The 23,052-nt window shown below is 39.5% G+C and overlaps 1 protein-coding gene across 16 annotated transcripts in view; it reads right to left on the bottom strand.

The window, feature by feature from the left end:
• The window catches only part of grip1 (glutamate receptor interacting protein 1), a 226,674-nt gene that overhangs the window by 115,686 nt on the left and 87,936 nt on the right, over positions 1-23,052 (bottom strand). For 4 of the 16 annotated variants that reach the window (XM_084110707.1, XM_084110708.1, XM_084110715.1 and 1 more), the window contains exon 1: positions 21,497-21,727. The exons of 6 other annotated variants lie outside the window; for them this stretch is intronic. In XM_084110707.1, coding sequence (XP_083966833.1) covers positions 21,497-21,629 — 133 coding nt within the window. In that variant the 5' untranslated portion in view covers positions 21,630-21,727. Of the gene's footprint in view, positions 1-21,496; positions 21,730-23,052 lie in introns of those variants that run through there. 6 more of the 16 variants (XM_084110711.1, XM_084110712.1, XM_084110714.1 and 3 more) reach the window with 4 other exon arrangements.

Here is a 23,052-nt window from a genome sequence, read left to right as displayed (position 1 = left end):
TAACGACTTAAATGTGAGATTTTCTTATTCAAAATGTTGTTGTTTTTCCATCACAGGTTCACAGACATTGATTACATTTAGTAAATGTGGGTAAAATAAAGAAAAGTCAGAGATTTCAATATGAATAGTTGATCAAATTGAGACATTTTCCTTATGAGACATGTCTTCACAAGCATCCGTAAAAGCTGTTTATGGCAGGCATGATGTACAAAAGGGGCATTTGCAAGTTTGTTTGAAAATATGCTTTATTTTGGTACTGTAATTCTGCTTGGTGTCACTAGTGTCGCAGAAACTACATCACTTTTACAACAGTACAACACTATGCTGCTGTATTAAAAAGGTTTTTGTCAACCAGCAGTGCTAGACAGATAGTAAATATTAGTTTAAAAAAGGTCACATCCATGCCCACTTCTGTTGTATCCTAGACCCTGTGATGTCAGAGCCTGCAACAGATTAAAATGAACCATGTGATTTGGAGTTCACTCAGGAGCAGTGATAGTAATTACAGATGGCTTTGACAGTCCCTCAGAAAAAAGAGAGAAGGAAGACTCAATGTGAATTGATTTAGAAACCGTGAGTTTCTCTGGAGGGGGAAGTGGACTCTTCGAGGACCAAACACAGAGCAAGGAGATAAGAAAGCAAAATGAGGCCACTGCCTGAGGGTCTCAGAAATCTACTGGGACAGTAAAGAGAGGAAAAGAGGGGGCAGAAGAGGGTGGCTTTCTGGTACAGCAGTCGACAAGCACTCAGAGTAGCTGTCAGGGAATGCATGGACACTTTGCACAGCCAAAGCAATAGTCACCAATGACAGATGAAGATTTTAGAAATACATATATTTTTCAATCAAAGGCTTATCAAGAAGACTTACTAATTTCTGTGAATTGATTCTTTTGAACAGCTCGTTTGAATGAACCAGTTCAAAAAGGTCCCTGACATCCCGGCATTGCATGCTCTAGAGCTCTCCAGTCATAATTTATTAGGTTTTCAACTTCAAAATTTCACATATAATTCAGTTACTTGTCGTTTCTTTGCAATTATTTATGAAATTTACTAGTGATTTTTGAGTAAAAATTGTTTCAAAGTAAATACTACTACTACCAGTGTCGTTATATTTTACAACTCAAGCTTGTCTATTGGTTAAGTCCTGAACTGAAATGTGTTATCTGCTGAACAGCCTGCCAATGTTCATGTGGTATAAATTTCAGCAAACAATTTTCCTCTCCATCTCCGTTGGTTATCCTGTTAAACATCAAACCTGATTTCAACAGCATGCCAAACTGACAAATCACATTTGTAAAGTGCAGGCACTTCTGCTGTGGACAATGAATTTTACTCGCATCTTGATAATTGTAATTCAAATCCACAGCTAAGCCAGCCTTTGTTTTTTATAGTCTCTATAGACTCAGTAACGCTGAGAACATAAAGATGAGATGACAAGCTCCATAATGCTTTGCATTATATTCCTCAAAGGTGCAGCCCTCTTTTTGACAGTCTGGATGAGTAGTGAAGGCTCAGAGTATTACATCTGAAAAAGATTGCAATATCATGTCTTATATATGGAGCAAACAAGAGGACTACATTGTGAGAAAAAAAAAGCATCTCTGATCAGGGCTCTGAGGTAATGCTAAGTACAGAGTCTACTTAAAAACACTCTTTGGAGCATTTTAAATAGAAATACTTTTGCTGTAAAGCAACTCTCAGAAGCATCTGATATTTTGTCTGAAAGTGTAGCTCAAATCAGAGAGACCGTCTCTCATATGCTCTGGCAGCATTAGCTTGCTGTTTTGGGTTAATAAAATAAAATTAAATAAAAAGCCAGAAAAGATGATCTAAGATCAGCAGTTACAGAAAAGGTTATCAAGCTAACAAGTCCACAGCAGTATGATACACTGCTTGCAGGTGAATGTGTTTGACCGGGCTTGAACGAGAAGTCTGTCCTCGACTTGACTGTCCTTGAAAACTCAGTGTGACTGGCCATGCATTTAACATCATGATGAGTGTCTCCTGTGAAAATCAATGGAAGGAAATTACAACGTGCTTGCACAAAACTTCACTACCGCAAGTACGTGGACGAGGTTTTTTTCACAGTTCCAAATGAGCCTTCCCATTTGTGTTTGGTCAGCAGGAAAATGTCCTTTAAATGACACTAATGATAATTAATGAAAAGATTTAATGGCAATAAATGTTGTCTGTGATAATTAACTTTGGTGTGGAAATTAACAATTAACTTCCTGCTGCTCGCCCCTGGCATGCACGCCAAATGCCAGTCTTTAAACCCACCGAATGGGAATTGTGTTCTTAACCTTTAATATAAATAAAGACAAAAATACTCAAGAATTGACCAGATAAAAGAACAACATTTGGGATTACCACGCAAGTAGTTAGTCTAGAGGAAATTATGGTTTTGAAGTGGCTTGGCAATGAAAGTGTACCTTGATAAAGCTAGAGGGGAAATATACCGCATTAATCTGGATCGCCAATGGATATTTCTAAATGTCCACTCAAATGACAAACAGGTTTTCTCCTTCCAGAACCAAAACCCTCAGGATCTGTCAATGTGCACCCTTCTCCATCAACTCTTAGCGTGAATCTCGAACATAGAGGTTAGAGTGCTGTAGGTAACAAACATGGCCAGAAAACATATTCTATGATTCTTCTTGGCAAGACTCTCAACGACACGATAAAATCCATTAGGAAGAAAGCGAAGTGGACCAGTAGTCCTAGTAAATGCAATGTGACAGTGGGAAGAGTTTTCTACTAGTTTGCTCCAGGCCCCTGTAGTACCATATTTCAACTGTACAGAATGCCAGTCTGTGCAAGCCTGCCTACATAGTGAAGACACTCAGTAACTCTCCTTCGCCGCAATGCACCTCCAACTGCTAAGAAAAGAAATGATTGATTCTGACTTGGGCCGTTCAATAATGCAATGCAATTAATCTCTATCCCTTACAGAAATCACTACGTGCTTACTACAAGTGCTTGAGGTAGAGGCAGACTGTGTGCTCAAAACTGGCAGGAAGCACTGGCACGAGTACTATTGTGGAACTGGCAGCCAATGTCACATCTCCTGCAGACAGACCCTGTATGCCATGTAAGTTTTCAGTCAACCTGGAACATTGAGGGGAGGCAAAGAGTAGAAAAAACAGTGACAGTCTATAATTGGGGAACACAACAACCCCAAAACACAGCTGCCATCAATCAAGACCAGTTTATGGAGCCGATAGGAGGCCGTTATTCCCAAATCTTGCTCGTATAGACCATGTTGTGGTCAATTCATCTTAATCTGCTCACATACTCACACACATATTAACCTGTGCTGTGAAAGAACACCTTTGCGATTTGCAATCTGCCAGATTTTAACAATCGTCACACTGCAAACAAGCCAAGCCTTTTCCCATCTTAAAACAGATAGAAACAAAACTGCATAATGATTTAGCACAACACTTGAAGTGCAATGGCTTAATTTGCACAAAAAAAAATTCAAGTTACAGGAGGTCAACCAGGCAACATTGACAGAGGCATAAAATATTGCCATAAAAGCATAAAGTTTTAAGAACAGGTTCCCGTGTGATGCGGCTAAAAGTAGCTGCCAGTCTGAGGCAATTTGGACGGGCACATTTTCTGGCAGACATTCATTTTTCTTCCCGCAGTCTAGAGGGTGATGCCACTCAAGTTTTCAATCAGTAGAGAAATACAGTAATGAGCTTGTGGAAAGGCAATCAATGGTACATGTTCAGAGAGAGACAGAGAAAAATAAACTTGGTTAATACAAAGTGAGCCTTCATATAATAAAGCAATAGTTTGTAACTGCCACAGTAAGTGGGCATGTCAATATTTGGTGTTGCTGAATGAGCTTTCTCAGTTAATTTGTGTATTCTGAGATCCGTGCATGGTGAGGTTAGTGCACAATAGATCTTGAGTACTGGAAGTGCTTAAGAATCCCTAAAACTACAGATAAATGATGCATGAGATGGTTCAAGCCCATTAAATCTTACAGGTATAAGCACACTCTTGAGAATCTAGAAGTGTACATCATATGTCCTCATGACCAGGGACATTGGAATATTTTCCAACAACTTTCATGTCAAGTAATGGTGCCATTACTAGGTCAATCCCCAGGAGTGACCTGGGATTAAATGGCTTGATTATGGCCTCAATGGTGATGGCTCACAGATCATTTGTTGAGGAGATTAAAAAAAACAAACAAAAAACACACTTCCTATTACCAGCCTTGAGTTTAACCCACTGTGTTATATCATATTTGCTTTGAAAATACAACATTTAGAGCATTTATAATGGCATTTAACAGAGGTTTAGCCATTATGATTCTTAGTGGTTCTATTAATATAGTGATATACTTTTTTTTTAATAAAAACTTAATTTGTAATAATGTATGTATAAATTATACACACATAAATATAAACAAATAATATTAATATATATTTTATTATAGCATTATATTTTGTTTCCATTGCTGGGACGGCAAATCCCTTCTCTTATGATTGCACATCCCAGGAAGAGTATTAGAGAATCAGAGACAGAAAAAACATCCCATTTGAAGGCATGACACAAAGATGTCAATGTATTCTGAGCTCCTAAGTGCATTCTGGGTATTGTAGTCCTGCCATCTGCATGCTTTGAGAAAGAGGCCCATATTGAATTGCATTATGATTCATCCACCCAGGATTCAGGCTTTCATCTGCAGAATATAATTACTCTGTAAACTTGTCTCCCTGGATTCATTGTCAATATGAAACACGCACAAGCTGTCAGATTTTGAAAAGTTCCACCGTAAACATGCACTTTGCAGCCATTAACCCTTTACCTTTTCAGTTCCGACCTCTGTTCCTTCTCTGCAAAATTATTTATTCAAAAACTGGGATGCATCCAGGATCACTGTGGTTTGAGGAATACAAGTAGTTGATGAACGCACACACACATTGTCCAGTTATAAAATTCACATTTGGAATTTTGGACCAAACCCAGCTGTCTCATAAGTCTTATTTACAGCCACTCTGTCTTACGCTCCCACAGTGGAACAGTGAGGAAAAAAAAGCATAACTTTAGGACTCAACAACGATGGTACGCTGGCCCAGGGCCAGTCTGTAAAGGTTTCGTGCCATCTGACAGAACCGTCACTTGAACTAAAAAGAAAACAGTCCTTTTTGTAGAGCCCTGAACTCACTAAGCACTTCTGATAGCAGTGGCATTATACGGCCCATCTCCGAGTGCCCTGGGCACATGACAACAATGGCTTTTCAGAGTTGCTCTAGAGCAAAAAGAGTTGTGTTTTTTACTCGCAAGTGCCAAAAGCACCTCAAGCTTCCTCTCTTGGTTGTCCGTTAAACTCCTGCCTCTTAACAAAGGGATGTGATTTTCAGACGTGGAAGTGGGGACAAAGCAGCATGACCGTTGGGGACGTTTTCCCAGGCAATTCTCGGCTGAAGCCAGAGCACTCACCCCAAGTGCACCAGCAATGAGATGTGCACGCACGCAACACTTCCAAGTACACAGAGCCACCAAGATGAGAAAAAACTTGTGCATTAAAGGACAATGTGAAGCTGCTTCGATACGTATGACTTGTGAATGCCAGAGATCCAACAAGACATTTATATAACACATTTCCCATTTTGAATTATGATACTGCTTGGTTCGTTGGACCGTTGGTTCGGATTGCTTTCTCATCTCAACCGAACCAGTCCAGAGTTAGTTTTCAATCAGACTGAGACCACCTTATTCAGGCGATCTCCGACTGATTGTAAATTGGTGCAGATCTAAGCATGATTGCCGTGTTCATATATGCCTAAACAAACCAAACTGAAGGAGAAAACACACCAAGTTCCGAAACAAACGGTCCAAATAAGCCAGAACACCCTTAGTTAGTTGCATAATTTACTAATGAATTTTCTGTTGAAAATGAAATATTTCGACATGAAATATTCATTCAAAATCACCTACGTGCGTTATATCTGCATAATACCTGAGAATGGCGTTTCCACAGCGCATGATGTCTAAGGGAACGTCTGCCAATTCCACCAACTGCGTTAAATGTAGCCTATAATTTGTATTATTTAAAATTATTTTTAACATTTAAAAACAGACGTTTTCAAATTCCAAAGCCTGTAGAAGGTTCCTATTGGCTATACTGACTTAGGCTACAGCTTTCCTGGTAGCCTTGAGTAAATTAACTTGTCTAAGAAAATTATTCATAAAACATAAATATCAGTTGAGCCTATGTTTACTTTCTTCACTGACAGACGAAAATGAAAAGACTATCAGTCAAAGTTCAGCTTTAGGAGGGGAAGAAATAGGGCAGGGTAAGGAGAAAGAGAAAAATAAAGATGAAGATGAGGAGTGAGCAGGTACTGACAAATAATCTAATGCCCACTGACATGGTTTTAAAGCTATTTCGTTTCCATTTTTTGGCCTTCAAAAGTCTTAAATTGCACATAGCTCTGGGTCCGGTTTCCCGATAACGCTCACTCTTAGCCTGCTAAGAAGACTCGAAAGATATATCTTACCAAATTTGTTTATTTTCCTAAGTGTGTTCCCCGAACTATACCTTAGAAAGCTGCTTAAGATATACCTTCTTAAGTGCGACGTGACACGGCGCTGTCCGTGGCCATGGTGCTGAATTGTTTGAAATCGATGGCTCGAGAATCAATTATTCCCTCGTGCAGGGGCTGTTTATGTGAAAAAGCGGTCATCTTTATAAAAGAAGCACTTCAGAAATAGTTGAAATTGCAATTTATTATGATTATTGGATATTATAAAAAATAATCCAAACTATAAATAGCCTATAATAGCCTATCCTACATATTTTAAAATTGTAACATAGCCTATTGCTGCCACAATAACCTTTTCAAAAATTTACATGCCGCCTTTTCTTTCCCATTTTTGTTTGCTGAGGTGGAGCTGCGATGAAATATTGTTCTTGTGTAAATACTTTCCAGCATTTCAGTAATAAAAGTTTACATCTTGCGTACGGTGCTCGGCAGTGATCAAAAAGGATTTAAACCGTGAATTTTGAATCTCTTGTAAACTCAGAGATGTGGATTCAGACGGCAATTAAATTACCACACGACCTGTTTGTCACAAAAACAGAAGGTACTAATTTGGCCAGGGATTTTTACGCGGATTGGGTGAGAAAAACACTGATATTATGGATTCGGACGGCAATAAAATCACCGACTTACCCCTGTAAATGTTTAAAATACCGGACGAGCCCATGAGAAACAATATTAGCGTCCGAGTAGGACTTAACTGACAATAGCCTATGCTTTCACTGGCCTTTAAAAGAGCGTTTTAATTCAATTCATAATATTGTATAATAATATAATTAAAAATCTAACAACAATCAGTGTAATGACAATTTTATTCTTTGCATGAAAACACTTGAATTAGCCTAATTTAATACTGTCTGGGTGTATTAAAACTTCAGAATTATATTCATTTAGACCTGCAACAACGCTAAGAGAGAGCTACGAATGGTCCAGGGCCCGGTTTCCCGATAACGCTCACTCTTAGCCTGCTAAGAAGACTCGAAAGATATATCTTACCAAATTTGTTTATGTTCCTAAGTGTGTTCCCCGAACTATACCTTAGAAAGCTGCTTAAGATATACCTTCTTAAGTGCGACGTGACCCGGCGCTGTCCGTGGCCATGGTGCTGAATTGTTTGAAATCGATGGCTCGAGAATCAATTATTCCCTCGTGCAGGGGCTGTTTATGTGAAAAAGCGGTCATCTTTATAAAAGAAGCACTTCAGAAATAGTTGAAATTGCAATTTATTATGATTATTGGATATTATAAAAAATAATCCAAACTATAATAGCCTATAATAGCCTAACCTACATATTTTAAAATTGTAACATATAGCCTATTGCTGCCACAATAACCTTTTCAAAAATTTACGTGCCGCCTTTTCTTTCCCATTTTTGTTCGCTGAGGTGGAGCTGCGATGAAATATTGTTCTTGTGTAAATACTTTCCAGCATTTCAGTAATAAAAGTTTACATCTTGCGTACGGTGCTCGGCAGTGATCAAAAAGGATTTAAACCGTGAATTTTGAATCTCTTGTAAACTCGGATATGTGGATTCAGACGGCAATTAAATTACCACACGACCTGTTTGTCAAAAAACAGAAGGTACTAATTTGGCCAGGGATTTTTACGCGGATTGGGTGAGAAAAACACTGATATTATGGATTCGGACGGCAATAAAATCACCGACTTACCCCTGTAAATGTTTAAAATACCATACGAGCCCATGAGAAACAATATTAGCGTCCGAATATGACTTAACTGACAGTAGCCTATGCTTTCACTGGCCTTTAAAAGAGCGTTTAAATTCAATTAATAATATTGTATAATAATATAATTAAAAATCTAACAACAATCAGTGTAATGACAATTTTATTCTTTGCATGAAAACACTTGAATTAGCCTAATTTAATACTGTCTGGGTGTATTAAAACTTCAGAATTATATTTATTTAGACCTGAACAACGCTAAGAGAGAGCTACGAATGGTCCAGACCAACCTTACGAAAGTGTGACTTACAGAAGATATACTTAGCGTACGAACGTTTCGGGAACCGTCCCATAAGGTTAAGAGAGAGGTTAAGGAATAGGTTAAGAACTACTTAGAGATAAGAACGCTTTGGGAAACCGGGCCCAGACCAACCTTACGAAAGTGTGACTTACAGAAGATATACTTAGCGTACGAACGTTTCGGGAACCGTCCCATAAGGTTAAGAGAGAGGTTAAGGAATAGGTTAAGAACTACTTAGAGATAAGAACGCTTTGGGAAACCGGGCCCTGACCTATCAGAGCTAAAAAATAAATCCGAAACCCCCTTAACTACCTCAACATTTGAATGCCCGTATCTGTGGGTGGGTCTGTGGTGGGGTGGTAATGTGGGGTGGTAATGTGGGCTGATGTGGCTACAGTGCCAGGGCTGAATTTTTGTCCCAGTCCACCCCTGACCTAGCCAGAGCAAGAGGATGTTGCAGTGGAGTTAAAAGTCGAAGAGGTGAAGTAGGCTAATGTCAAATTTACATAATTGTGGTTCTGATTTATTTCTGTTATAGTTGTCTTCAGCCAATTTATGTTTGAATTTGCATTGTGAAAAACAAGGTTGTGTTCCATTTTGTGGTGTTCAGCAATTTTAACATAGTATCGTCATCATATCAGTGTAGATGTAGATGGACCAAAATAAAACCATTAAAATATCAAGTAAATAAGTATTGTGATACTTGGTGCCACAGTGACACACTTGTCCCAAAAAGTATTGCTATACCACAATACTCAATATGTTGTCCCACGGTGAGTCATTTTTCCCTGTTGCACCTACACAAAATTTGAGGGTTCCCCCACCTGCCAAATCCCACTTTAACCACTGAGTGTATCCCTAGGTTTAACAGATCTTCTTTACAGTTCAACTATTCTGTTTCGCTCTTTGTATAGTTCAGTAAAGGTTTAGCTATACTGTATGCACAATTTATAAAAAAATAAAAATAAAAAAACATAAAAAAAAAACATCTTGGCTGTGAATGTGACTCGGATCATGTCTTGGATGTGGGTGAGAGAAAAGGAAATCAAGCACAGCTGGCAAGAGGCCGGGTATTAGGCCAGCTTGTTACCACAATGCCACAGACTGCAGCACTTTTATGGTCAACTGAACAAAAGAACTCCCGTCCCATTTTTCCTCAGAGCTAATTTTCTCTAATGAACGCCTTGCTGATTAAAAAAAGTACAGAGAGATCTTTCAAAAAAGAGGTTGTACTTGTGCATCAGGACACAATAGCGACTGAAGTTAAGAAAACTTTGAGGCAATGCATCATGGTTGGGCTGCTCAGATCAGATTGAAAACTGATTTAGCGTGTAAAACGGCACACACTACAGGAATGAATATTAGCATAGCACCGCTGTGCCTCACCAGGATGGTATGTTATCTCAAAATAGAAAAGAAAAAGAAAGAATACCCAAGAGACTCCCTCCCCTTGCGGTAACATGGACCCCAGAATCGGTTTATGGACTACTTTACAATGCTAATCAATGTAGCTCCTGATGACGAATCTTAGCAGCTGTAATGAAAGAGCAAGCGTCAACTGCTTCACGTCGAACGACATTTGCAATGCTCAGACAAAAGAGCTAAAGGATTCTCATTTATTCTACGCCATGAGGGTTTGACCTGTCAGTTGCTGCAATAAATCACCTCATATCTACTGCAAAGCCACTGAATAATAATGGTGGTCAAAACATAATGAGCAAAGCTAAGAAATTGAATGTAATTAGTAGCTACAGAGAGAAGTCAAAGACTGCTCTAGCATCAATAAGCAGTAGACGAAACTTTTGTGCACTTTATGTGAGGATTATTATCTTAGTGCATTTGAGTGACAGAGTTGTTGCCTATGTAGGCAGACTCAAATCAGTCTTTTATGAGGGGCCATTTTGGTTTAGGTGCTAACTTACATGTATATCTTATCTACAGTACATGAGAGCTGAAGTCTCATAGGCAAATAAATCTTTACATTTACATTTATTCATTTAGCAGATGCTTTTATCCAAAGCGACTTACAAATGAGAACAATAGAAGCAGTTAAACTAACAATAGGACAACAATATGCAAGTGCTATGACCCTTCCAGTTTAATATAACGCAGTACCAGTGTTTTTGTTTTGTTTTTTTTGTTCTTGAAAATGGACACGGACTCAGCCACTCTGGTTGAGTTGGGCAGGTCATTCCACCAGCAGGGAACAGTCAAGGTAAAGGTCCGAGAAAGACATTTTGTGCCTCTGAGATGACACCACAAGATGACGTTAACTTGCAGAGTTGGATGGCACGTAAGTCTGAAGTAATGAGTTTAGGTAGAAGGGAGCAGAGCCAGTGATTGTTCTGTAGGCAAACGTCAGTGACTTGAATTTGATGTGAGCTGCAACTGGCAATCAGTGCAATTTTTTGAGGAGAGGAGTGACGTGTGCTATCTTCGGCTCGTTAAAGACCACTCTAGCTGCAGAATTTTGGATCAGTTGCAGAGGTTTAATAGTGCAAGCTGGAAGACCTACCAGGAGAGCATTACAATAGTCCAGTCTGGATAGAACAAGTGCTTGGACAAGGAGTTGAGTAGCATGCTCTGATAGGAAGGGCCTGATCCTCCTGATGTTGTACAAGGCGAATCTGCAGGACCGGGCAGTTCTAGCAATGTGGTCCGTAAAGTTCAATTGATCATCAATTGATCGGCTGACCTTGATGGAGTTATGGATGACGAACCTAGCTGAATGGAGAAGTTGTGGTGTAGTGTTGGGTTGGCCGGGACCACAAGCAGCTTTGTCTTCGCAAGGTTTAGTTGAAGGTGGTGGTCCTTCATCCAGCCAGAAATGTCTGTCATTCAGGCTGAGATGCGAGGAGCTACTGTCGGATCATCAGGATTGAATGAGAGGTAGAGTTGTGTGTCATCAGCGTAGCAGTGATAGGAAAAGCCATGTTTCTGAATCACAAATCCTAGTGATGTCATGTAGATGGAGAAGAGAAGTGGTCCAAGCACTGAGCCCTGAGGCACCCCAGTAGCTAGATGTTGGGTCTTAGACACCTCACCCCTCCACGCCACCCTAAAGGACCTACCTGAGAGGTAAGACTTGAACCATTGGAGTGCGGTCCCCGAGATGCCCTTCGTCTTTAGGATTGACAGGAGAATCTGGTGGTTAACTGTGTCAAAAGCAGCAGACAGATCCAGCAGGTTGAAAACTGAGGATTTGGAAGCTGCTCTTGCCAGTCTCAGAGCTTCAATATCTGCTCTTCAGCTGTTGTGCAGAGCACCACAAACTTGAGTACAAATTTAAACAGCGTGCTAGCTTTGAAGGAGCATAGTAACATTTAGTAAATAGTGGCACATATGAGAAAAAGAGGTACACAGACACAATCTCCCACATGCACACACTGGAAAGTGACAATCTGGCACTTACACTACTACAGAAAACCAAAGTTGATTGGGTACTTTCAAAAGAAACCTTCACTGTATACAAACATGCCTACTTCACTTCTACACTGTATGGAAAAAGCAATACTTCATATAACCAGGGTGTCTATTCAGAATTAACAATACAGTATAGGCGAACAGTAATTTGACTTGTATATGCTGAGATTCAGAAGTGTGCAACCAGTGGAGACTTTGCTATCCAATGAGAACGCAGAGGAGACATCAGATTCAAAAAGATGGGGAAAAAGAGGTAGACAACTGTGAGCCAGGTGAATGGTTTAAATTGCACGTTTAACAACACCTAATTTTCATGATTGGTACATCACGTCAAAGAACACATCAAAAGGATAATGCCAACATGACAGATTTAGAAACTTCATACACGGCCCATGTGAGTTCCTCAGAAACACCTACACTAGTCCTGAAGCCTCATCTGCAATTTTCTTGCACTTCTATTGCTCTTTTTCTCTATTCTTCACTCTCAGCTAAAAGCAAGGTTATAAATTATTGCAGTTCTGCAATGATTAATCATGTTAGAGGTGATTTTGAGAGACTTTGTGTTTGTTGTGGCGCTGAAATAACTCAATTATGTTCTGCAAATGCAGCATGCGACTAACATCCAACAGAATGGCTAATAGACCGAAAGTGCTGATGTTGGTGTGATGTTGGGGTGACACAAATGATTATACTAAAAGCAAACAATTTTATTTGGCTGCACTAACTTTGTCATTTGAACAAACGTTGGTGTCCAAAATGAGCTGTTTGAGAGCTCATAAATCAACATGAGATGTCTGGGGGGGGGGAAAGAGCAATCAAGTGGCATTATAATTCAGAGATTCACATAATTAGTGTAATGACCTTCAACTACACTGTAAAAAATAATAAAACATTTTATTAAATCTGTATGCGTGTCTTTTCCAACATCTAACATCTTTCTTATTTTACTTAATATGCATAACTGCATAAAATAAGACTTGGTTTCATATAATTTATCTTAAATAAAAATAATAATAAAAAAAAAAAAAAAAAAAAAAAGAAATTCTCAGAAAATGTATATTAAGCAATTTTACTACTCTTTTTTGCAGTGTAATTTACATTGCAGCACACTAACCAGGCTGTGTGGGTCATCTAAAGCTGGCATCTACTTTAACAGTCCCCAAATGATGTGCTTTTTCAAACCAATAATTCAAGTGTAATTCGTTCTATTTTGACACTTATCCATATGCTGTGAGCAATCAGGGCTAAGCAGAGCTTAACGCATATCTTAAGACTTCCACTGAAGCTGTTTTCAAATAACCAAAGGCAGAAGCAATAAGAAGCGGTGATACACATAAAATTTAAAGAAAAAAATTCAAAATGACTGGTTTTGACAGAGAAACCATTCGAGCGCAGAGTTGGGGAAAGTTACTTTTAAAAGTAATGCGTTACAATATTATGTTACCAGAACTACAATAACCGCCAACTCAGCACACAAAATGCCTTTGCACTTACTCCAGATTTCTCTCGCCATGTGGACAGAAGAGATGTCAGTCAATAAATGGGAAAATAAAGTAACTTGCGTTACTTATTTGAAAAACTAACTCAGATATTTTGCTGTAAATGTAAAAGTAATGCGTTACATTACTCATTACTTGAAAAAAGTAATCTGGTTATGTAACTCCCGTTACTTGTAATGCGTTACAGCCGACACTGTTTGAGCAGATGGATAGAGAAACAGTTAAAACCACAAACTACAACTGTGCTGTATACAAGGCATTTGGACCCTGACCTCATCAGAGGAGTTTGATCAAGCGAAAGGGAGTGCAAAAGTGGAAGATGGGGAGGGGATCTTCCCAGGCATCCCATATATGTCTGAGAGGCTGCAGGCAGAGTGGACCATTAGGAGGATCCAGCGCTTGATGATGAAAGCTGTGATAGAATGTGCACAGCCATTTCACTGAAAGCTACATACTGAAGGATGCCACACTCATGGATCCAAGTCAAATGTCACTTACCTAACCAAAACACGTTGCGGACGGGGCTAAGTTCGGCTGGCATCCAGGCTACAAAACACATACACATTAGGACCGTTTTTTACATTAAATGCAACATAGTAGCACAAAAAAAAAAAAAAAAAAAAAACAGCTAACCTATATGAAGTGTTCGAGAAAGCCAACAAATTCCTAATTCAATTCTGTCCAAATTCCTATTCAAAGAAAAATGCATAACACCGTTAAGATAACAGAAAAAAATATTAAATGCTTTCAATAATTTTAAAAGTTAAAAAAAATTACAGAGAAAAACATGTTCTAAAATTAGGAGGAAAGGGAGAATAAAAAAAGGTATAAAGAAAACAAAAAATAAATGAAAATGCCTTAAATGAGAAAAGTACTAAATGCTGACATTTACCTTTATTATATGATTAAGCAGTTCATGTAAACAGAATACAGTAATTGTTAACCTTAACCTACAAGAGATCATGCTCATAATTAGAACCAACATTATCACGGTAAAATATGTTAAGTACTGCGGTTTTGCACAGACATTTTAGGCACGTTTCTGACAAAATTAAGGAGGTTGGGTCCCTTAGAACCTCATTAAGCAGGCAAACGAAAACTGCAATGTTAAACAATCCTGTTGCATTTAAATTTAATTTCTTTGTGATGTGCGATGGGTACAAGTGAGCATTGACAAAATGGTAGTAAACAAACCGCATTTCTTAGCATTTAATCAAAAATAATGCCAAGCAGCATGTAAACTAGATTGACGAGGTTTGCCCATGCCATGTCTTAATCCAAGTAATTCCTTTCTCTGATAATCGTGATAATCCCTAGATATGGCTTGAGTCCTCCTATTTAGTTTATAGGGGTTCTGCCCTCTTTTTATTACTCACCAGGCAAGTAAAGTAATCGGCAATGATTTTCATTGGTTGCAGCAAAAGTGTGAAAATCAATTTATAGTGTTACAATATAGCTCTATAATTTCCACTTTGTAGCATATTTTCTTTTTGTAAAAAAAAAACTTATTTTGTAAAGAATAAATATAAATATAATTAAAGCTGCAAGCAGCATTTATCGGGGTTCAAGCAATTAAGGCCTTTAAAACCAGGGACTAGTTCGCAAAAGTAGGTTTTGGACAAAATTCGACATAGCAGAAAATTTCCCCTGCCTACATCCAGAGAGATAGCCATTTTGTCCGCCTTGAGCCAAGGATTCCAACGGTATAAGACACTTGATCCTGGGACAAACTTTTGGTTGCTGTAGCGCCACCTATGGGCCATTCGGGGTCATACTCTGATAGGTTGTCCCCAAACTGAGGCCTACCATCTGGCCAGGTTTCATGTCTCTAGGCCTTACGGTTTGGCCTGCACGATGCGTTTTACGAATCCTTACAATTACAATAGGGTTTCAGCATTTCATGCTTGAATCCCTAATTACAAATATTTCTAGTGTTAGCATGGCTCTTCCCCCCATGTAGAAAACCAACTAGATTAGATTACTTCACATTTTTTGCTGCAAGCAGAGCTGTAGAGAAGCACTGACCAAAGCTGCTGACCATAAATTGAACAATAACACTTGATAGTTTATCTGACACAATGAGGATGAATTCTCAGTGGACTTTGCCATCTGTAGTGGAGAGTGCCGTGATCACTGGGGTTAAGATATCATTACCAGATGGAGTTAATATTGCTGTTGTTTACTCTACTTAGCACTAGTTGTCATTTAAACTGGCATTTTCAGGTGTCCCCATCAATTCAATTCAAAAAAAAAAAAAAAGATTCCATAACTGTAGAGGCCTGGCACACGTTTGACTCGCCCCGAGATGAGTGTGATACTCATGGGGAGGATGATACGGTACTGTCATTGAAAATTAATGCTTAATGCATTCCTTAATGGCTCTTACACAACACATCAGAATTCATCATGCCTCTTTGATGCTGAAGGCTCCATCGCATGCAGAGAAAAGGGAGAGATAATAGGTTACGCTTTTGCTTTCAGCGAGGACATTTCCAGTGGGAGGATGAGGTGGCCTTACAGTACACGGTGTGAGGAGGAAGTATCAGTGCAGTTTCGTGATATGACAGTCCGAATGTGATGGGATGGCCTAAAGTTCATGGGCAGAAAGAACAGCAACATCTACAGTATAAGGTGAGGAGAAGGCATTAAAAAAAACAAGGAAGCACTAAACAGGCCAAGGTTTTTTTTTTTTTTTTTTAGCACTAAACAAGTTAGCTAAAGTCTCGTTAGCTACAAAAACAAAGAGAAAAGCTAATGATGGACAAGGGAAGATCTCCTAATATGGACAAATTAGCTGGTGTAAGAGCTCAAGAGTTAACTTGCACAGTGGAATGTCATGTCATGGAATGTGCTGTATGCCCAGCTAAAACAAGCTTAAAGGGTTTATCCAAAAAAATAAAGTTATGCCATTCATCATTGTGCTGATCCAAACCTTTTTCAATTTCTTGAACAGAAAAATAAAATACATTTTTTTTTTGTAGAATATCCTGGCTGGTTCCATAATAAACGTCAAAGAGTACCTGGACAAAAGTTGTTTTAACGCAAAGGGTGGCCACACCAAATATTGATTTGATTTAGTTAATGGAAAAGCAGCCCTGATCTGTTTTATGAACTGAAACTCAAAACACATTCAAGAGATCAGACTTAAAATTAACTGAATGGAAAAGAGTTCCCAGGGTGCTTTTGTCCTTCAAAGAATATTAAATATGGCTGTCAATAGATAAAACATTTTTTAAATCATGATTAAATCGCACCATTTTGTGTGATTAACCGCACACCATAAAATGATCATGAGATTAATACACCATTTACCTTGTTCAACACATTAATTTAGTCATCATTTGCTATGTATATGCAATTGTATATGCTCACGACCTCGAAGATCATCTAACTGCGTTTCGTAAAACACGTTGAAGCAATTTCAATTGCACGTGCATCAGTATTTTATTTGCGTTAAATTATTTTAACACATTAAGCATTTTAAAACTAATTGCATGCTTTCACGTTAAACGTTGACAGCTCTAATGTTAAAATAAATAAATGTATAAAAAAGGTTTAGATCTTGTTCTTCACAAAAAAAAACTGTCAGTTACTTAAACATTGCAGTTTATAGCAAAGGATGACCATGACTAACTGTGACCTGATCCAGTGCAAGGACAAACAGTGCAAAGTGGTTAATGAAAGTGGAGAAGAATATCCAGTCATCATAACACCAAGAGAGTCCATGTGACGTGCAATTAAAAACAGAAGACAAAAAAGATGAATCCAGAAAGTGTGCCAAATACTTTCATCTCATTTTATCCCAAATGAGAATGATGAGACAGTATCCTCCTGCTATTCAACAGAAGGCCTTAGGTAACCCTCTCTTTTTTGGCATAATTGCTAATGCGTAGAGAAAGATCAGCTGACTGTGAATGGTGACTGGGGAGGAGAGATGATTGTGGAGGGACTGGCAGGCTTCATTATCACCTACTAACTGTGAGCAGCTCGTTAAAATATCAGACTCCATCCTTCTTTAGCAACTACGGGCCTAAAACAGCTGCCGCTGCGCAACAGACGTTCCCATAACCATATTTCAAGAAACGCTGCCATCTTTCCAGAAGGATTTTGAGAGGGCTATGGGCAGATTTTAATTTGTGTTTGCTTGAACGTGTCTTTGGAAAGCAAAATTTTGCAACACACAAATTGTTAAGTGGTTGAAGGGACAGTAGATGACATTGCATTTAGATAAACAGTGAAAGAAATATTTTGTTGGCTTTCTACTATCTGCCAATATTAGGGGGGAAAAGAAAGGGAGGTGTTTGATTATAGTTTGGACAAAACAAATTAGCATTTTATCAGAGGGAAACATTTTGTTTTACTTTACTGTCAAAATGATGATTTCATATGCATTTATTTTTCCTTCAGGGTTTCATGTGACCTACTAGAGGAATCTCTGCTTTGATATAAGGCAGATCCTTGATTTAGCTCCCAGCTCCTTTGAGAAATCTCTTAGAAGTGCTGCCACTTTCTTTTTGGGAACCAAATGTATTCTGTCATTCTGGCAGCCTTGGTGGCTGTCATGAAGAATCCAACAAAAATCGCTAATCACACAAGAGGTATTTCCTCTTTATCAGACAAATGCAGGTATTTGCCACTTTAGTCTATATTACACGCAAAAATGTAACATAGCAATGACAACTATTTTGCACACATAGTGTCATATTTCTGTAAATTAACCTGTGCCCAGCTATTCATTTATTATCCTGGACTATAGCACAAAATAAAGTCATGTTATGTATAGGGATGAGGCAAACTATCTCAGACAAATACCATAATGTGTAACAAATGCCACCAACAAAAACACAGGGTGATATTAAACTCTACTCAAAAGAGCATTCGCAAGCAATTTTACTTCCGTAATGTGACATGTTTCTAGCTGAAACATGATTTCAAAATAAATAAAACTAATTGCTTAAAGGATAAATTCCTACACTCCAATTAATGAATCCGGAATAGTATGACAGATATTTAGCAGGGAGGGATTGAAAAATAAGAGGGTTGTCAGATAAAGATAACAATGTCACTTCAGGGGCAGATCAAGTTATGCATGATGAAATATTACAAAAACATATTTATTTATACAGTTTTACGACTGGTGCTATGATTATTTGCATTTTAAAACAATTGGTACTTCAGTGATACTTGAGTCTACTCCTGTGAACAGGAGAAAACAAATAAGCAAAATGGATGCTGTGCATTAGGTTTCTGGGAACCTCGCAGCAGGGAAAGGACACTTGCCCTGAGCTAAAATAAGGCAGCTAATGTTTCATTTAGGGAGTCTCTCTACAAGAAAAATATTCAGCATTTAAAATAGTATTTTTTTATACTAGTATGCTCAAGACGATACCAGTTTGCAGAAAAATGGGGTTGCAAGTTTTGCTTTATCTTGTTGAAAGCCGTTTGTAAGTTAATAAATAAAAGAGTACAAATTTCAATTTTACACAAAGATGCAAATGTAGGAACTATAATGGAATGATGGTTTGAAGTCTCACAGACTACGTTCATAGTCAGTCTTTCAGATTGACAACCAGATTTACTAACATGTGTGACTTTTGAATTGGACCAGCATAAGGTTCTGTATGTTACAGATTAGCCAATCTCACTCTTGAAATGTGAAGGAATAGGCGAATGTAAAAGAAGTCAGTTCGGTTTTATAGCCAAACTGTCTGTGAAGGCAACTGCATTTAGCCAATAAAAGAGAACTGAAAAACCATAGCCATATTTCCACTGCAAATAAATGAAACATTACATTCGGTCACCTCCACCAGAATGTCCTACAGTCCCTGAATAAATCAAACAAACATATTCTATCTTTCCACTACTCTTTGTTATGGTGATATGATCAATTTATCAGAACATAGTCCTCCCCCAAAGTGTGGGTCCTGCAGTGAGCCCACAAGTATAAAAATCAAGTGTATCATAGAAGGAATGACAGCAGGCCACACGAGGGAGAATTTGATAAATGAACGAGAATGGACACACTAAAACCTGACCGTGAATTATACATGAAGGCAAAAATGATGAAGAGAGGCAAGAGTGAGGCGAAACAAGGTACCCAGGCAAATCGAAGGGGGACGTGGTTGGGCTCGGGGAGCACACGCGTGACATTCCCAGGGTTTTGCTATGGGTTAATTAGCAGTTGATCCCTTTGTGCACGCCAAGCTGCCATTATGTTTTAAAAGCAGCATTGCTAGCTTAAAGTCTAATTACATTTAACGCACACCTGAAGCATTAGGCCAAACAGAAAATGTAAGTGGCATCTCTACATTTCCCACTAATCTAAAAATATTCCAAATGGCATTTATTCCTTCACTTCCTCTGAATGACTCAGTCGGACTCCAGCTGGGCCAATTAGGTGTTTAATTCTATGTTTCGTACAGAGCGCTTTGCTACTGCATATCAAAGTGAAAACCTGACATTAAAAATAACGCTTGAAAGAAAGAAGTCATTAAGCGAACAGGTTGCAGCATTCAGCTGACATCACAATCATCACAAATCGCTGATCAAAAACAGATGAAACATGGTTTCAGTCGCACAATTAATTCCACCAGTCATCCTCAATTCATGCTAGCAACGTCTGAGAACACCACAGTTCTGCAGGTTTAAATTCTCAGAAAGGTTGTTTGTGCAAATCAGCGCTTTCATGCATGGCGGTGATGACTACATCACTATTGCTAATGGTGATGAGTAAGTATCTTGGGCATTGCTTTGTCTGACTAACATGCCCCCACTGATTCAGCACTGTAAACACATTTTTTTTTTTTTTACCATGATGGAGACTTTCCATTCACTTCTATTGTTTTTATGCTAAGCTAATGATGGTTTCTGTCCCCTAATTTAACCACTAAACACAGAAATCATGTGTCATTACAGTATTTTTATTAACCCATTTGGGGACCCTTGTCTGGTGGTCTGGTGGTATCAGGTTATACTACCCTTGTTGGGACATTTTGGTCCCTCAAATGTAGACACACCCTGATGCAGTCACACTGAAACAAGGTTCAAGCAACGTTAGCATACTGTAGAAACTTAGACACTATCTCAATTTTGAATCCTGATCATCTTCCTTTGATTGCTTCAAAGCTTTCATACAAAGTGCATATAAAAAAACCCTAAAAAAACAACAACAAAAACAACAACAACACAGTAATACAAAAGACAATGCAACAACAAAGCTTTGCTAACACCTGCATTCAATCACTCTTAGACAGTCCGTCATTCACCAGGAGAGCTGTGGAATGAGGATTACAGGACTCCCAGCTCCTCTCTTCCCTGTCATTACCCATGCTGCCCCAGGGCATCTCATGAACGGGAACCTGCATTCTGTATACAAACTCTGAAACAACTTGAATTGAAACAAAAGATAGCTTGATCCAAGAAGACCACTACCGGTATTGTGTACAACTCATTTTAAACAAAGGCAGAACAAAGGTTGGGAAAGATGCTAGTCAGTGGTGTTTTTGAAACCTGGCACCACAGCCACCTGAGACCGCTATGCTGTTGAAAACGATGCCCCGTTACACAAACACACACAGGCACACACTCGAACTTCTCACCTGCGATTAAAGGGCAGTGTGCCATCCAAACACACCAAGTAGCACTCAAACAGCAGCAGCTCAGCAATGTACACCAGTATGGTCATAAATGTCCACTCTAGTGCACATTTAACGGCCAACACAGCATTAAACACATTCTAAATCAATAGAAACAAATGGTGACCGACTGAGGCCATCCATCAGACAAGGGTAGTGAGGTAAACACACCCCTAATACCCTTATAAACACTCACACTGACAAGGAACCTCAACTGCAGCAAGCTTAAGTCCCCTCCAGGAGTTTACGGTCTACAGATAAACCATTCATTCATCCCTCAAACCGGAGATGCTCATGATGTCTGCCCTAGGCTAGTGATTTATGCAATAGTAAAACAATGACTGATATCCAAGCTCTAATACCCCCCAGCCAGCAAGTGGAATCACTTACGGTGCAGGTGCTCGGAAGCATAGTAATAGACGTCCTCATAACCCTCATGATAATCCTCTTCCGGACGGTACTTTTTGCCCTTGCGTCTCCTGGACCTCCGGATCTGCTTGACGAAGCCAAGGAACCGATCCATGCCTACCCACCGTGTGCAGTCCCCCTGACACAGGCGCAGACCGCTGCACTCCGCCAGCGTGTGAAGGTTTGTGTTCTGTTTCACAAAGAGCACGGCTCCGAGAGATCTCAGAAAGAGAGAAAGAGCAAAACAGAGGCGGAGAGGGAGAGAAGGAGGGGTAGGGAGTTGCAGGGGGGAAGCGACGGATAGCAGTCAGCTGGAGAAGAGGGGTCAAATATCAGTCTTCTCTGGTGCACTGGTCTCCTTTAAGAAAACCGCGCGTGGAATGGTCCTCGGCAAACAGCTGAATGGGTCTTTGTGCAAGTGTGCACGCACATGTAGGTGAGAAAGAGTGAGGAGGGAGAAGGAGAGAAGGGAGGGGGGAACACACAGGGAAGTGACAAAAACACAAAGTTCAAAGGAACCAGCAGCAAGGCGAGGAATCCTTGGGCTATGACTGTCTCATTTCAGAGTGGGAACAGGGGTGGGGAGTTTGTCTGCCTTTAGAATAAGCATGAGGGTTTATCATCGTAAGAATGACAAACAAAGCAGTTGTGCACGAGTGGGGTGTGGATGGAAATCCTCAAGGGTCTCTCTAGCAATTCCATTGCAAGACAAAAGCGATAATTCCACAAGATAGAAGGGGCACTGTGGTTGCCGTGGCACTGACAAAAAGCTGAGAGGATTACAGCAATCTCCAATTCACCGCCAACACCAGCCTAGCCAGCCGGTGCTGCCTGGATCAGCGGCTAATAGTATTAATGGGGCAAGAGGACTTGTTAATTGAGCTGTTTGCCAACAATGACACCCAGGCGTGTGTCAGTAACGCATTTCATTCAGAAGGGGTGGGTGACATGTCACCCCCAGGGTGATAACACAACTCCTGAGACCTTATTCCTATTGTGCTGATGTCATCCTACCGCCTTGACATTGGGTAAAATGCTCAATGTCTGTTCTAACCTTCATGTACTTTTCATCCCAGCACTGTAGATGGACTATCACGTCAAAAACACCCTGTGATTCTTGAACTTATGGAATCACCCATTTTTTTTATTGCCAATTCTCACTGTGATTGGATGGCTGAGGTAGATCATCAAGGTCTAAAACATCATGGGAGAATAAAACACTTCACAGAAGGCTCACTTGTCACATGCAAGCGTCTTTTCCGTGGTGTTGAGCCTTTTCTTTTGTGCAACGCAGCAGGGGGCTTTCTTTGTCTGAGGTTTGTCATACGCACAAGCACATGGAGGTTTAATCCCACCCCGTTGAATCACTCCTTTTCTTATGTTGTGATTTTCATTTAACAGCTATAGCCAGGTTTTCACACGTTAAGGATTACATATGCATTATTTGGTTTGTCTGAGGTTTTGGAAGGAGGGAGAGAAAGGAGAAAAACAGGGGCAGAGCGGAGCCATCATCCAGCGGTAAACACACATGGTCTAGA

The sequence above is a fragment of the Abramis brama genome (assembly GCF_963993115.1).
Source record: "Abramis brama genome assembly, chromosome: 4".
In the NCBI taxonomy this organism is placed as follows: Eukaryota; Metazoa; Chordata; class Actinopteri; order Cypriniformes; family Leuciscidae; genus Abramis; species Abramis brama.
Note: the sequence above shows the minus strand (reverse complement) of the source record. Positions and strands in the feature narration are given on the sequence as shown.